Source organism: Hoplias malabaricus, chromosome 5 (genome assembly GCF_029633855.1).
Source record: "Hoplias malabaricus isolate fHopMal1 chromosome 5, fHopMal1.hap1, whole genome shotgun sequence".
Lineage (NCBI taxonomy): Eukaryota > Metazoa > Chordata > Actinopteri > Characiformes > Erythrinidae > Hoplias > Hoplias malabaricus.
In genome coordinates this window covers 11,982,916-11,997,775 of record NC_089804.1, presented here as the reverse complement: position 1 = coordinate 11,997,775, position 14,860 = coordinate 11,982,916, and the positions used below count along the sequence as shown (strand labels likewise).

Below are 14,860 nucleotides of genomic sequence, written 5' to 3'. Positions count from 1 at the left end.
TCAAAGCACAACACTTGTCTTTGAACAGGCCCACTGCTCACCCCGGGTTGCCAGGTATGAAACACAAAAGCAAACAAACACACAGCATACTGCAGCCATGGAGGCAAGCAGGGGAACAAAGCTAAAATAAGTTTTGCCCGGACATAAACGACTCAATCTCTTTCTAATAGTTAAACAGGCAAACGTTATTAGAAACCACTGTACCATCCAAAGTTTAGGAATGCTGCTGTTCTTGTAGCATGTCTAAACTGTAATGGCCTGAGTATGACCAGCCTTAGAAGAGAACACACCATACTAAACTTGAGAAGCGGCAGATGGAATGAAAAACCTTTAAGCTTTTAATGCTGTGTAACATGTTTATTTCCACCAACACGATAACATTTAAGAAACATATCTAGACTCACTCGTCCAAACATTTGACCTTTTTAAAGAAAATATGAATCAAAATTGTTCACAGTTCAGTAGCTTAATGCTGTTTTGTTGGTGTCAAAGTTATAAAAACCTGGTTGCAAGACAATGTAAAATGCCAGTCCTCTGGGGTCATTGAGTTTTCTAATAACTGTAGTAACTGTAATAACAATGAAAATGAACGTATTTAATTTATCTTTCATTAGGTGAGTGCTCTACTATTGAGTCTTACAGTGAACAGTGTTGAGCGAGAGTGGATTAAGTCTATATAATGTAAATATATATATATATATATATATATATATATATAACCCCATATTTTAACAAACCCACAGTGAAGCGTGTTGGTGGTTGCAGTATGATTCTGGGCCTTTTTTTCTTCAGCTGGAAAAGGGGCTTTCGTCAACAGAATTATGGGATTATTATTATAGGAGCAGAATTATGAACAGTTCCAAATACCAGTCATTTTTTATCACAAACTTTCAGGCCTCTGCTAAAAAGCTGAAGACAAAGAGGAACTTCGCCATTCAGCATCACAATGACACAACATATTCCTTCACATCGACAAAGGAACAGCTTCACCAGAGGTAGACTTAAGTTTCTGAACAGCCCAGACCAGAGAATTCAGTCGAAAAACTGTAGGGCGACCTGAAGAGGGCTGTGAACAGATGCCCTCACAATCGTTCAGATTTGGAGCGCTTTTGCAATGAAATACTACATCACAACCTGGCATTTTAACTTGGGCGTGTGGACTTTTATATCCATAGTAGCTTTCAGTCATTTCAGAAGCAAGGTAAACGCATTTTATATGGCTTATTTATTCATAACAACGTGCAGTGATTTAACCTAGTTGATTTTTAAACACATCCAAGTTCAAATTGTACAATAACCGAGTCTGGTGTAAATTCATAAAAGATATTTTTATTCAACACAACCAAAAACCACATGCATATTCAGCCTACATCATGTACTGGCTTCTGTCTTCCTGCCTAATCTGTTCAGCCAGTACACTTGATCAGGCAAAAGGCTTCTCCTTCGTCTTCAGCAGCAGCAGCAGCAGCATGTGACAGTTGCATACACAAATACTTGGTAAGGCCTTCGTTGGATTATACAGACACAAATAAATACATGGCTTTGGCTAACAGACTAGTTACCAGTCTTGGGTTACAGTGGATAGTGGTTCACAATCCATGTCCTGGGAAAGCCATGCACTGTTTTTTTTTCCTTTCTCCATCTAACCTGATTCTGCTTATGAAGGGTGTGAATATTACTTAAGTTGAAAGAACACTCCACTGTTTTTTAACCGACTGTTCTGTGCAAATGCAGAGACCTCCCTTAAATTATTGAATTTTCAGTCACAAAGGCCACTAAGTACATAACAAATATAATACAGATACAAAGGAAAGCCAGTGGTTACAAAAAGGAGTTTCCAAAACTGTTAAAGGTTATATATAAAATGCAACAGTGTGAAAAAGCTTTTGAGAGACTGGAGAATAATAAAGCTCCACTCATGCTTCATATCTCACTTCGTATGCTTTCTTTGTGAGAAAACAACTCTCCAATCAATAAACTGGTCACAGCAGAGCCCAGACCTCCACATCACTGAATTTACTTGGTCCTTTAAAAGCAAAAATGTAACTTCTAAAACTGAACTTTGGAGGTGTGGAAAAATTCCTTCACATTTCATTGAAAAATGTAAAGCCTCTAGAAAAAAAAAAAGGCTAAAAGCTAGATTTCCTGCTCATTTTATTGTATATTTACTGTTGAGGTTTCTGTGTAATTTTCTGTTAGATATGTTTCTCCCGACATGATTCAAATGAACGAATGGCCACTTGGACTACAAATTAAATAAATGAAGGGTGGTCCCTGACGAAATAGTGTATAGTACTGCACTGTCTACTCAATCTGTATCAAAATGACAACTACAGCAGACAATGATTTCCCTGTGTGAAGAAAAGAACTGAAATCTGTAGAAGTATGATTGAAGAGGGAAGTGTGTAGATATGAACACCTATGATTATTAACCATAAACCATTAATGCAGAAAGTAAAAATAGGCTGAAAAACAATGGAGGATTCCTTTGAAGAAAGTAAGGAAAGATAGAAATGTGATTCCCAGAATTGGTATTGAAAATCACTGCACTGATCTGAAAAGGGCTCCGAAAATCATTACACTTCATTACACATTACACACATCTGCTGCACATATTTATACTTTTCAGCAATGAATCAATCACAAATTACAAATGAATGCATGTTCGTCTAGGACATTAACATCTCAGCGTGCACACAGGGCTAAAGCCTGTGCTGGTAAACCACTCTGAATGTAAACGTTTATTATTCATGAAAGTGCTACATGTGTCTTTACAAATGTGTTATTAAGTTTGTGTGAAGCTCCCTTTTATTTTAAAAGTGCAAACCAATGTTTTATTGCCTAAAGACAGATAGTTTTGGCTAGTGGCAGAGTTCTGTAAAGTGCTTGGTGTAACCTCCGCTACAAAAAAATAAAAATAAAAGCATTTTAAAAATAAGATATGGCCAACACATTTAGATATGAGTTCATACTATAAGTAAACCAGTCTGGGTTTTAGTTAAGTGTGAGACTTCAGAATGAGAACAAGAAAGCACTGATTTAAACACATATTTTCTAAAGAGACTTATTAATAACCAAAGCCTAATCCTCGATCAGCAATTTTACCAATAATGGTCTCCAATTTTAATGATCAGTTACGGGGATCAGCCTTCTGCCTTCCCCACTGCTCTCAAACACATGAACTGAAAAGGGAAATTTATTCAGGATCAGCACTATTCTGAGATTCTCACTGGAATACTTCACCCAGAATTGCAAGCACTGCTAATAGGCTAAGAAGAGCTGGAAGGGGCCGACGTTTTTTCATGATGTTCTGTCACTTTTAGCCACATTCTCATTCATTCCAGAAAATACACTTTATCCTGTAAAGGTACTGTCCCATAAACCAAACCAAAACCATGCAAATGTGATAAAACATAGTGGTGCACTCGACTGGAGTCAGCGTTGGAAGACCAGTGAGAAAGATAAACGGGGTCACCCTAGTGTGTCAAGTTAAATAAATCAAGTGCACTGATTAAGGCTTTTCATTTAATTCCACACAAGCTGTTTTTTTGTTGAATGTTTTCCTCGTTGTAGAGTTATAGCCCTCTTGCAAAAAAACTTTAGACCTGACCATAAACACCTGTGAGAAAATGTTCTTTCTCAGTGTACATTTCCTTAAAATTTTTCGCACAACCAATAATCAGCCTTCAAATGATGTGCGTAATATATATATATATATATATATATATATATATATATATATATATTACACACACACCTATATAAAAAATAATTTTAACATCAAAGCAAAAATATTTTTGTCTTATGTACACAGTGATAGATAGTACTGATTAAAGAGGTTAGGTAAGGTAGTGTTTGAGTTCTTGCACTCTACTGTGCGAGTTTTGTTTGTTATAATACTGGTTTGAGGACGGAACGTAGAGACCGGCCTTCACGGGTGAGCTCTCTGGTCGTGCACATGCAGGGCAGTGGAACTGCCTCCACCTGTCGGTGTTTCTCATTGTACTGGCAGTGCTTTAGGTGGTCTGCCATGCTGGAAATGTCCGCAAATTCCCACCTGGTAACTGGACTGAATGCCGTACTAAACCGCCACACCTGTAGGAAAGAATTATTTAACTATGGTGACTGTTAAAAGACAGTGTTTTTTTTATAAGCTTTATATTAAAAGCCCCCTTCACAATGATTGTGTAGCTTAGTAAATATAAAATGCTAGCAAGTTAAAAAATTACATATAATTAATCAACATAAACTGTTTTTTTTTATTTAATCAGTTTTCTGCACATTTTTCAACTAGTGTGGCTAATAGATGTAAGGAAAAATTGTACATAATCTCAAATACACTTGCTTATGTGGTGTCTGAGATTGCATTAACTGCTGTGATTTATATAAACACAAACAAAAGTATATCACATAGCTAAAAATAATAATATAAATAAACCTGAAACTTAGCATTAGCTTTGTACATTTGGAGAAACTGTAAATTTGATTTCTGCCAAAGAATTATTGGAAGCATGCTCATACTGGAAACAAAATTCAAAACATACGATCTACCTTGTCCTTGATCTGCCAGGTTCGCCTTCCGTCTGGGTACTGCTTCTTCTCCCACTGCACCACCACCATTCCTCGTGTTTGCAGAAGACTAGCACACACATCCCTCATGGTGCGGGACACCATGGACAGCTGACACAAGCTGAAACCATCTAGGAATCGTGCAACATGTTGCAAAATCTCAAAGGGCAGACCACTGAGGCGGTCACAGCCAGGTTCTACCACCATGTGTGTCACGGGCTGCACCCCGAATGATCTGAGGTGCCGATCGTGAACAATTTTTGAACCCTGCACAGTAGGGCAAAATCTGCGCTGAGAGTACGTGCAGCCGTAGTAGGCAAGTGGACAGCGGTGTTCCATCCATCCATTCAGGCCGGAGTGAATGTCTCCATGGACATTGCGGAAATGTGAAAGGAACTCCTCCCGGCGGAAGAGCTGGCCACATTCAAATGTGAACATGGAGCCTTCGCGTGGCGCCCAGCTGGGTCGAGGCACCAGCTGCTCCAGCGTCAGGTCCAGTCGCAGAGTGCAGAAGGGGCTCGGCTGCGAGAGGCGGGGCGCAGCTCGGTCACAAGCAGACGCTGACGCCACCTCCCCAACCATCGTGCTAGTGGCCAGAATAGCTGCAGGGAAGCTGAATGTCTGGGTGCCGAAATCAACCCTTGAACCCCCGAAAGCATAGACCGTGTCCGATATCCTCCGTGCCCGAGGCGACTCCTCCAGACAGAAAAGAAGGGCAGCAGCCGTGAAGTCGATCTCACCAAGGCCCATGGGATCATCCCTAGGCTCTTGCTCCAGGTCAGATGTGTCCACAGCTTTGTCTTCCATTTTGCCACGAGACTGCCTTTGTGGGTAGTTATCAATGGAACCACTCCGCCGTCCGTTAAGTGCGAGTGGCATAAAATTACGTAGCAACTGAAGGTTTTGGAGTTTTCTCTCAAAAGCCCTGTCTTCAAAGTCTAATGTCACGGAAGGCAGTGTAAAGTCCCTGGGAATAACTAGAGCCTGGGCATGGACAGCTGGCTGCAGCAAAGGAGCCATGGATCCTGATGCTTCTTGCATAGCAACAGGGGCAATATCATACTGCACCTGTGCTCTGTGAGGAATTAATGGACCAACAAACTCCAAAGGAGCACTGGCCCCTAGGCACTCACCGTCTACTTCAGCCAGTACCACATTAGGTTCTTGTGATTCCACTGTAAATGCTACAGCATTATGACAGTCTTTGCACAAACTCTGCTCATCTGTGTCAACCAACCTGAGCATATACCCTGAAGACTCTTGAGAATGCTCTTCACTAACACTGTCAAGAAATGCATTTGCACCTTCATCATCAAATCCACCAACTGCCCCAAAGTCAACCTCTGCTTCAGATGTAGTGTCTTTCATTACAATTTCTGCTGACTCTACTCTTCCTGACTGGTTAATATCACCATTCGTCTTGCTTACGTTTGAGCTGCTAATCTGTTCTGTGCCTTTAACAGCATCTCCTAGAGCGCCGAGAGCAGAGGCCAAGCTTCTGCCCAGTTCCATCAAGGTTTGATGTCGCTGAGGCTGCAACTCTTCATTTAAACCGCTGACCCCATTTGCTATTTTATCACAGTTGGTCCCAGGATCTTCTTTCATAATAAAAGCTTTATGTAATTCTCCATTTAATTCAGACTGTGCAGCTGCCACACTTGTGGTGGAACATTGCGTGTCTGTGGCATTGATCTGGATCAAGACATTGAGGGCTGCAGCTAGGCTTCTGGTTGTCTCTACTGTAGTTTGGTAAAGTTCATCATAATGTTTCTCATTCAGTCCATTAATTCCATTGCCTATTTTGTCTTTTGAACAGCATGGTGTGGAGGCCTCGTGCACAAGCTCTTGAGCAGTTGCAGTAGGAACAGAAGCAACTGTCTGTAAAGCAGGCTTTTCATTGCTGTCAATAGGCTGTGCTTTTCTCCCAGGGCCATTGGTGGGTGCTAGAGAGACGAGTTTCAGGGAGGCCAGCATGGTGCGCTGGTCCTGTAAGGCTAGAGCCATGTCTAGCTGCTCTTCCTCATCGGCATCTCGACTCAACCTTTCATAGGAGCGGTAATCCTCAAAATTCACCGGCCATCTATTCCACTCCATGGTGCAGCAAACAACACCAGCAGGACATACCTCAAGGTGCTCTGTCATTTTACTCCGGGTCAACATGAAAGGGCAGCCAATGCTCTGGTTGAGGCATGGGACCCTCTCCAACGGGCACAGCAGCCGATGCTCAACTGCTTTACAGCCATGGAATACAGCACCACAAACGAGCGGGCAGGTGAGGAGGTCACAGGAAATCCCAGGTTCAGGTTTTACCATGCATCTACGGCTCACACATGAAACACAGTGGACATGGGGCTCCTCCATTTCCAAAATGGCAGGGCCAGGGAAGACAGAACAACTTTAAGGACACAATGTCTGCAAAACAATAAAAAAATTTAAATGTTGGTGCAGTTCTCACAACTGATAGAAAAACATTCATATAATATTAAAGCAGTTACAGAAAAATGAAATACACCCCAGTTAATGAAATCATCAGATATTTGCTTGAAAAATTACCATCTGCCTGGGGTGTATGTCCAACTGATGTATTAAATGATAATCGCTGATGCATTTTTCACACCAAAAAACACTGTTTTGAAGTGGCTGTGCTAATCTGCAAAATGACTGCATTTTGTTTAGCTTTTAGCTCCTTACTCTAGAATTTATTTTTTTTTATGTCAAAATAGTCACTGAATAGTTTGATTTGGAATACTGTTAGACAAATTTCTGAAATGTTATTGTCAGAATTGTTCACATTGGTGATCATAGGAATGAGACATCTAAAGATTTGGGAAGGATTTGTCCAATATCCATCCATCCATTATCTGTAACCGCTTATCCAGTTCAGGGTCGCGGTGGGTCCAGAGCCTACCTGGAATCATTGGGCGCAAGGCGGGAATACACCCTGGAGGGGGCGCCAGTCCTTCACAGGGCAACACAGACACACACACACTCACACCTACTGACACTTGTGAGTTGCCAATCCACCTACCAACATGTGTTTTTGGACTGTGGGAGGAAACTGGAGCACCCGGAGGAAACCCCCGTGGATACGGGAAGAACACACCAACTCTTCACAGACAGTCACCGGGAGCGGGAATCACACCCACAACCTTCCTGGAGCTTACTGCGACACTACCTGCTGCACCACCGTGCCGCCCATTTGTCCAATATATATATATAAAATAAAATCCATTCATGTCAGAGAGGTACATGGAGGCAAAACTGCGACCAAAGATATATTTACTTAAAACTGACCATTATCAGCATAACGTATCATTATTGTCCAATGAAAAGTATGTATCTCCAAAATTGCAACTTCATAGGAGAAGGAAAAAAACTTAATATTCGCTGGAAGTCAGTATAAAGACAAGTTATTATTTGGAGTAATTTGGAGCATTCCTATTGGTCCATTTATCATGAAATGTCCACACAATATGAAGGACAGCTGTGTGACAAAAATGAAGATACATGTTTTTCATTAGAAAGCAAAGATATAAAACGTGAACTGAACAGTTTAATAGTAGTAGTAGTAGTAAATAAAATGGTTATACATGTGGTGTAGACAACTTGACTCCTGACTCCTGTTACTTTTGTTTTCCCCACATGCAGGAATTCTGAAAAATCGGTGGACTACCCCTTTAACGAACATATACTGGGTTCTTGTTTTAGGACACTAGGACCCACAGGTTGTTTTATTATATTCATATTTTATATAGATCTCCTGCTCATAAACTGAGCCATAAACTCTAAACTGGTTCATTTCAGATACGTCTGTTTGAAAAGTAGTTAGATGATTTGATGTAGGTCATCTAAAACACACGAAAATACGGTTTAAACAACTGTGTTCGAGTTGACAGAGCGCTAAAGCTTAGGTAGTGCTAGATATGAATAACACTGAACTCGAAAACACGCCCATGTTTTGAAGAGTAAAGTTGTATTACGGTGTTTCAAAGAGCAGAAATGTCACAATTCTGTGTTTACAGCCCTAAGTGAGGGTTGATTCACAAAGCCGAAGTTGTCTTGTCCCTTTTGAATTCGCCTGTCCACCTTAAAAGGTACAGTAGTTAACGTTCAACCCTGGCGCAGCACCATTTAAGGTGGACTGGAAAATTAGAAAACCTGGCGAATAAGAAGCTAACTTCAGCTTCCACTTACCAAAGTCTGTCAGCAAAGCCACGCCCGCTCAGCTCGAATTTACGGTCTGTCTTTAGTTAAAAAGGGTCCAAACAAGCGGCCGAAATGAGTTTTTACACTGAAACATCACAGTTTTTGTCTGAAGTCTTCTGAAATAAAAAAAAACGTTCACTGTCGGCTCTCTCTGCGGCCACTGACTGACGTCATCACGCAAAGCCTGTGCCGTCATCACGCACATGCAGCGTATCTTTATGATTATTAATATGAATGGTAAAGATATGAGCGCGTGGATGCAAATCAATGGACTGAGTCACTGAAGGACTTTTTATATCCTCGTCTAAAGTTTTACTTACCACGACCTTAACGTTTAATTTACAAATCCATTTCCAGAAATGTTGGGACATGTAAATTGCAAAACAATGTCAGTGCAAAAATATGCTGTGGTCAAACGAGCCCATGTTACAACTCGTATTCAGCACAGCTGTATGGTTTATCGGTGTAAAAGACAAAATGCCATATCCTAATATTTATTAGCAAATGGTGCAAGAAAATAACATCAATGTTCATGGCAAGGGAGGCTCATATGTGTCATTGATGTGGAAGGGTATATTGGGATTTGGAAGAAAATGCTGCTGTTAATGTGATGTTGGTTCCTGGGAAGTCTATGATTAGTTCTGGAAGACAATTCCTGGCCACATTCTGCTGCAACAGTTTGGTGTCTTTGCCTCAGGACGTGTGTGCTTGTTTGGCCTGCCTGGAGTCCATGTATGTCTAAGAGAAGAATAAGACAAATGTTTTGAACTATTGGAACAGTTGGAGTCTTTTATCCAGCAACAAAGGGCTTCTATTACATTTGCAGAACTGCAATGATTTGTAACAGTCTCCAAACAATAAAAAAAAATGAGTAATTAAATTATGATTTAATTAAAAGTTGTAAAAAATACCAGCTCCAACTTTTTGCTGTAGGCATTACATTATATATTTCTAGCAAAATACAATCACGTTGGTCACTGGAAACACGGGATCATTGTGCATTTGTCAGTTAAATAAAACTGACAAATCAGGAAATTACACAGTGCTTTTTTTCTTGCATATTACCAAATATCCCAGCTTTGAACATGTTTAACATGTGCCTAATCATTAGGGAGGCTATTTGTACTAGCTGGAATACAAACTCTGACTAAACACAGTCACTCTGGGTAAGAGCAACTGCTAAATGCTTGAAATATAATTATGTATATCTACATCTGGACAATGAATAATTTTCATACTTTGATTCTCAATACAAATGGGGTGAAAAGATGATGCTGCACGTAGCGTTGCAGGCACTCAATTCCAGGTTCCTGGGGTTCTGGGTGTGATCTTCTTCTTGGACCATTGTCTATGAGAAATGTAGTGTGTTCTCCTCATGTCCTCTGGGTGCTTTGGTTTTCTCCCACAGCTCAAAATTGGCAACTAGAGTGAGTGCTTGTGTGTGTGTGTTTGTGTGTGTGTGGGGGGGGGGGGGATCCGTTTGTCAGATCACAACTCCAATACACACGGCATCTCATAAGTTGTCAGGTCCCTTGTGAGTATTTGGTTCACTGCTTCCTTTTCATTTTCTAATTATTCCTAGCATGGATCTTGGATTCTGCCTCCCTTGGCTTTCACACTATATACCTAAGAAAAAGAGACTACTATATTAATACAAAATGGATTTGAAGACCATGCCTCTTTGCAACACTCTCCATCATCGAGCACATGTGGAGATTCCTGTGGATGTTCTCTTTCCAATTCCCAAGACTAGTTTTAGCGGTCATCTGTGTAAGTGCTGAATAAATACATGAGATTTAATAGATTATGACTGAAAAAGAGTAAGATCATGACACAGAACCACTTACTGGCTCCTTATGGAGAGAGAAGTACTTTTAAAAATTCACATTCTTTTATTCCTTCATTTCTGGAATTTGTTTTATATAAAAAGGACTACGGCAAATGGTCACAAAACGAGGCAAGTTGTATGATACAGCAGATAGACAATATAATACATAGTTTTAAAATATTGCTTGATAAATAGCATTTTATTTGCTCTACCTATGTAGTGTACATACATCCATAATTGCAACAATATTACCTTAACAGAAGAGTACTTGTTATGACCAACGCTGAAACAGTAAAAGCTTGACAGATCTTCCAGCTAGCACATGTTAATTAAATCAAATTAACTGACATCTACAGAAGAGTTGACATATTAAATCAGCATGTTCAATCAGACACCCAGGCAAACCTTCTCAACAGAAATATTCTAATAGTTTTATTTGTGGTGCTTAATTTAAAGTTCTATGAAAATGACCTAACATCAATTAAGAACTGCCTCAACTGACAGGTTAGCATTTAAAATTCCATCAACAAATACTTTCAGACAACAAACCTCTGACCTCTAAAGCATGCAACAAGCTGTGCCAGCGTACGTATAAAAACTAGTGACTTTGTTTTTGTAATCCCTGATTTAAACTTGTCTTTTATGGTCAATGCATTAAATAAAATATATTACTTTTTCTTGTCTAAATTTAACTTATTTAATTTGCACTTATGTAATTCAATTAAAGATCTTTAATCTGGAGAAGCTATAGGAGTAACATCAAAGGTAACAAATTTGTTTACAATATTGGTTCCCTCTGTTTTCTCCCTCATTACTGACTGCAGATGCTATAACTGGCCAGAAAGGGCAGGACATATATAGAAGATGGTATTTGCAGTAAAGTCCACTCAGGTTAAAGAGTTCAGAAGCTTGCTCCGGTGGTGACGCACACAGGGGAGGAATAGGCACTCTGGGTAATGGAATTTTTAGCGGAGAGGAACACACAGTAGTGGGTATTGGGTTCCAGGTCAGTGATGTCTTTTATCTCACCATAGATGGTCAATTTATTGCTAAAAGAATGAGGGTGACTGCCTTCTTTCAAAATTAATGTGTAATAACTTGCTCCCAAGACTGGAGCCCACTCCACATGCAGGGTCATCCCAGTCAGCTGGACTACCTTCACTTCAGGAACCAACAGCATATCTGGAACAGCAGGAGTTGGGAAAAGACATGTTTACTTTTTATTAGCATCATATTAACATTAATTTTGTTCATTGTATTTATTTATGAGGGCTTGTTATATACTCTTCTTGCTTCTTGATTTTATATTTCCACATTTTGTCTGTTTTTTTGTTTTTGTTTTTTTACCCTAGGTGTCTGTTTCAAGAAATGTTCACTAGAGAGAGCTAACATTTTAATTTATTTCAGTTCAAGCATCACTTGCTTAATTGAGATGTTTGCTCTACTGCCCTTCACTCTCCATCCATCCATTCATTCATTATCTGTAACCCTTATCCAGTTCAGGGTCACGGTGGGTCCAGAGCCTACCTGGAATCATTGGGCGCAAGGCGGGAATACACCCTGGAGGGGGCACCAGTCCTTCACAGGGCAACACACACACTCACACACACCTACGAACACTTTTTGAGTCGCCAATCCACCTACCAACGTGTGTATTTATTTTGGACTGTGGGAGGAAACCGGAGCCCCTCTACTCTCCACAGTCACAATTATTTTGACCTTTATGAAGAAAAAAAGTCCAGGTCACCAGTATTAAGTGTCGGATCTCAGGTGTAAACCAAAGTTTGTTCAATGCCAATTATGTAAAATAACGGTGCTTTTCCACTGTATTGTACCTACTCTACGCATTGAATTTTTTCGATAATGACAAGTCTTTCTGGCCAGTAATTGCTCTGCAATGTTTACTACTTTACTTACTTTACTTTACCTACTCAGCTCACTTCCCTGGTTCCAGGTTTGCCAAATGGGAAAAGCAACAGAGCAGAGTAGAGCCGAGTCAAGCAGAGTAGAGATAATGCAGGGAAAAGCACCACAGTTGTTACCCAGCTGTTAGAATCTTTCTGATTTATATGTCATGAGGCATATTCTCACCTGTCTCCATTAGCTCCGCAATCATTTCTGCTTCTCGCAAATCTCTCCTACGTCGACCAGTTATGTCTGTAAACATTCCTTTAATTAGATAAAACACCACTAATGCAGGTGAAATAGAGACCTAATCACACTAATCTTTATTATTTATGTTGAGTAATTTATTGTGCTACATTTATTCCAGGTGTATCTGCTTAAAGATTAATTTAGGTAAATAATAAAAGAGGATCAGAGACCTGTGTGGTTGAGGGCTGTCACTGGGCAGGGCACTAACAAAAGAGAAAAAAACATTTTGATAACTGCTCATTTTCCACATTATAGAAAAACCCTGAAGTTCTGAACCATTCTCTAATTTTCTGTTCAACTCTGTTTGTACTTACGCTGAATTATTATTTTAAGTCTGGTCAGAATTAAACTGAATGATTAAAAGAAGGAGTACCTTTGGGTCCAGTTGCAGCAGCAGATGGCACACTGAAGCCTGCTTGGTTTCTGGCTCTGACTGTCACTAAGTAGGACACATCACACGGTAAAAAAAATTCAAAGTATGTCCTCTGTGTCCAGTAGGACGAAACCTGCACAAGAGCGAAGGGGTCATCGTGGATACTTCCATTTAGCTCTACCAGGTACTCAACGCTCTGACAGGTAACTGGACTCCAGTACACGCGGACCAGAGAAGAATTTTCCACACCACGTGTCCGGATGGTCACTGGGGCTGGGGGACATGGAGCTGCAATTGACAGGCAAAAGGACAATGTATGAATTATTTTTTTAAATTTGGAACTAGGGGCATCAATAAACCCTATTTATTAAAGCGAAAACTCCAGTAAAACGTTGCTGTGTCCCACTACACTCATAGCGTTAAATGTCTCCTCTACGTCAGAAACTTTGTGCTGCTGTCCCTGGTGCTGTTTGAGAAATTTGAGAAAATTTCCATGTATCTACATGTTACCTGCTCCTAACTGCATCTGCTGGTCCAAGGAGCTGTTACAGATCCCATCTGAGGCCTTCACAGTGAAGTTGTATATCGTCCCACACTGCAGCCCTCCAATACTACAAGTGGTGCCTGTGGTGTTACAGTAGAACACAGTCCCTTGGGAACTCAAAGCCATGCCATAGTACCACACAGAGCCCTGAATGGAGGTCCAGGTGAGTGTGGCTGAGTTAGTTTCACAGTGCATGGACACAGCAAGACCCTGTGGACCACATGGAGCTGAGGAGAAGAGAACAGAAATAAAATCACAGATGGTAGAAGAAAATAACCAGTATTAATGCTTAATTGCAGAACAGTCTTAGTTAGCAACTTAAAATCATTGTAGTTTTGTGCAGATGGACAGTTTATCTTACCTGTGTAGCTGCAGACAAATAAACATTATAAATCTTGCAGTCTTACCTGTTTGGAAGGTGACAGGCTGGCTGCTGGGGCTGGTGCAGTTGGCAGCAGAACCCACTAGGCTGATGGTGTAGGCCTGACCACAGTGCAGTTGGGTGAGGCTGCAGTTCTCAGCTGGGCCACTGCAGGTGCGAATGTCACCGTCCTGGCCCGCTGCTTTCAGGGTGTAGGACTGGACCAATGCAGAGGGAGCCCAGGAAACCAGCATTCCCTTCAACTCGCACAGAGGCTTCACAGTTACTCCCACAGGAGTGCAAGGAGCTGCAGGAGTCAGGAGCACCAGACATGTTTCTTAAAGTTTAACTTGATTAATAAAGAGATGTTGCAACTATTGAATGAAATTGATTAATTAGGGAGTTAACCTGTGTTTTATGAGTGTGTAGGTCAGAAGGATTCAGACTGTGGGCAATTGCTATGGGAACTAATGTGACGTGAGATGTCTCTGTCATAAAATGTTTTTAATTTATACTCTTCAAACTTGTTTAAGTGGAGAGGTTCTCAAAAAACTGGCAATGAGGGCCTCTGTAAAAAGAGTTCGAACACATCTGGTGTAGCAGAGTTATATCAATAATTGTTCATTCATTCATTCATTGCCTGTAACCGCTTATTCAGTTCAGGGTCGCGGTGGGTCCGGAGCATACCCGGAATTACTGGGTGCTACACCCTGGAGGGGACGCCAGTCTTTCGGAGGGTGACACACATTCACACATTCACTCATACACTTTTGAGTTTCACTTGACTTAATCTACTGAATTTGAGAACATGGCGCAACAGGTAGT

General features: G+C 40.7%; 2 protein-coding genes across 3 annotated transcripts in view; both read right to left on the bottom strand.

The window, feature by feature from the left end:
- Positions 1-1,339: 1,339 nt before the first annotated feature.
- On the bottom strand, positions 1,340-8,958 carry fbxo30b (F-box protein 30b). Of its 2 annotated transcripts, none has more exons than XM_066672551.1 (3): positions 8,764-8,958; positions 4,552-6,981; positions 1,340-4,095 (listed from the first exon to the last, which is right to left on the bottom strand). In XM_066672551.1, exons 2-3 carry the CDS (start codon positions 6,928-6,930, stop codon positions 3,892-3,894), a joined length of 2,583 nt encoding a protein of 860 aa, XP_066528648.1. In that variant the 5' UTR covers positions 6,931-6,981; positions 8,764-8,958; the 3' UTR covers positions 1,340-3,891. The 2 variants fall into 2 exon arrangements, with proteins under 2 accessions (XP_066528648.1, XP_066528649.1); XM_066672552.1 differs by lacking the exon at positions 8,764-8,958 and adding an exon at positions 7,598-7,764.
- A 1,777-nt stretch (positions 8,959-10,735) lies between these two features.
- The window catches only part of LOC136697032 (fibronectin-like), a 22,788-nt gene continuing 18,663 nt past the window's right edge, over positions 10,736-14,860 (bottom strand). The window contains exons 29-34 of the mRNA XM_066671906.1: positions 14,082-14,342; positions 13,641-13,901; positions 13,131-13,418; positions 12,928-12,960; positions 12,695-12,760; positions 10,736-11,785 (exon numbers count right to left, since the gene is read on the bottom strand). Coding sequence (XP_066528003.1) covers positions 11,505-11,785; positions 12,695-12,760; positions 12,928-12,960; positions 13,131-13,418; positions 13,641-13,901; positions 14,082-14,342 — 1,190 coding nt within the window. The 3' untranslated portion in view covers positions 10,736-11,504. The remainder of the gene's footprint in view (positions 11,786-12,694; positions 12,761-12,927; positions 12,961-13,130; positions 13,419-13,640; positions 13,902-14,081; positions 14,343-14,860) is intronic.

Bases quoted from the DNA above. Each gene is read 5' to 3' on its own strand.
- fbxo30b (XM_066672551.1), bottom strand. From the start codon at position 6,930: ATGGAGGAGCCCCATGTCCACTGTGTTTCATGTGTGAGCCGTAGATGC. The intron at 4,096-4,551 runs GTAGATCGTATG...TCTTTCCTACAG, and splicing joins CCTGGCAGATCAAGGACAAG to GTGTGGCGGTTTAGTACGGC.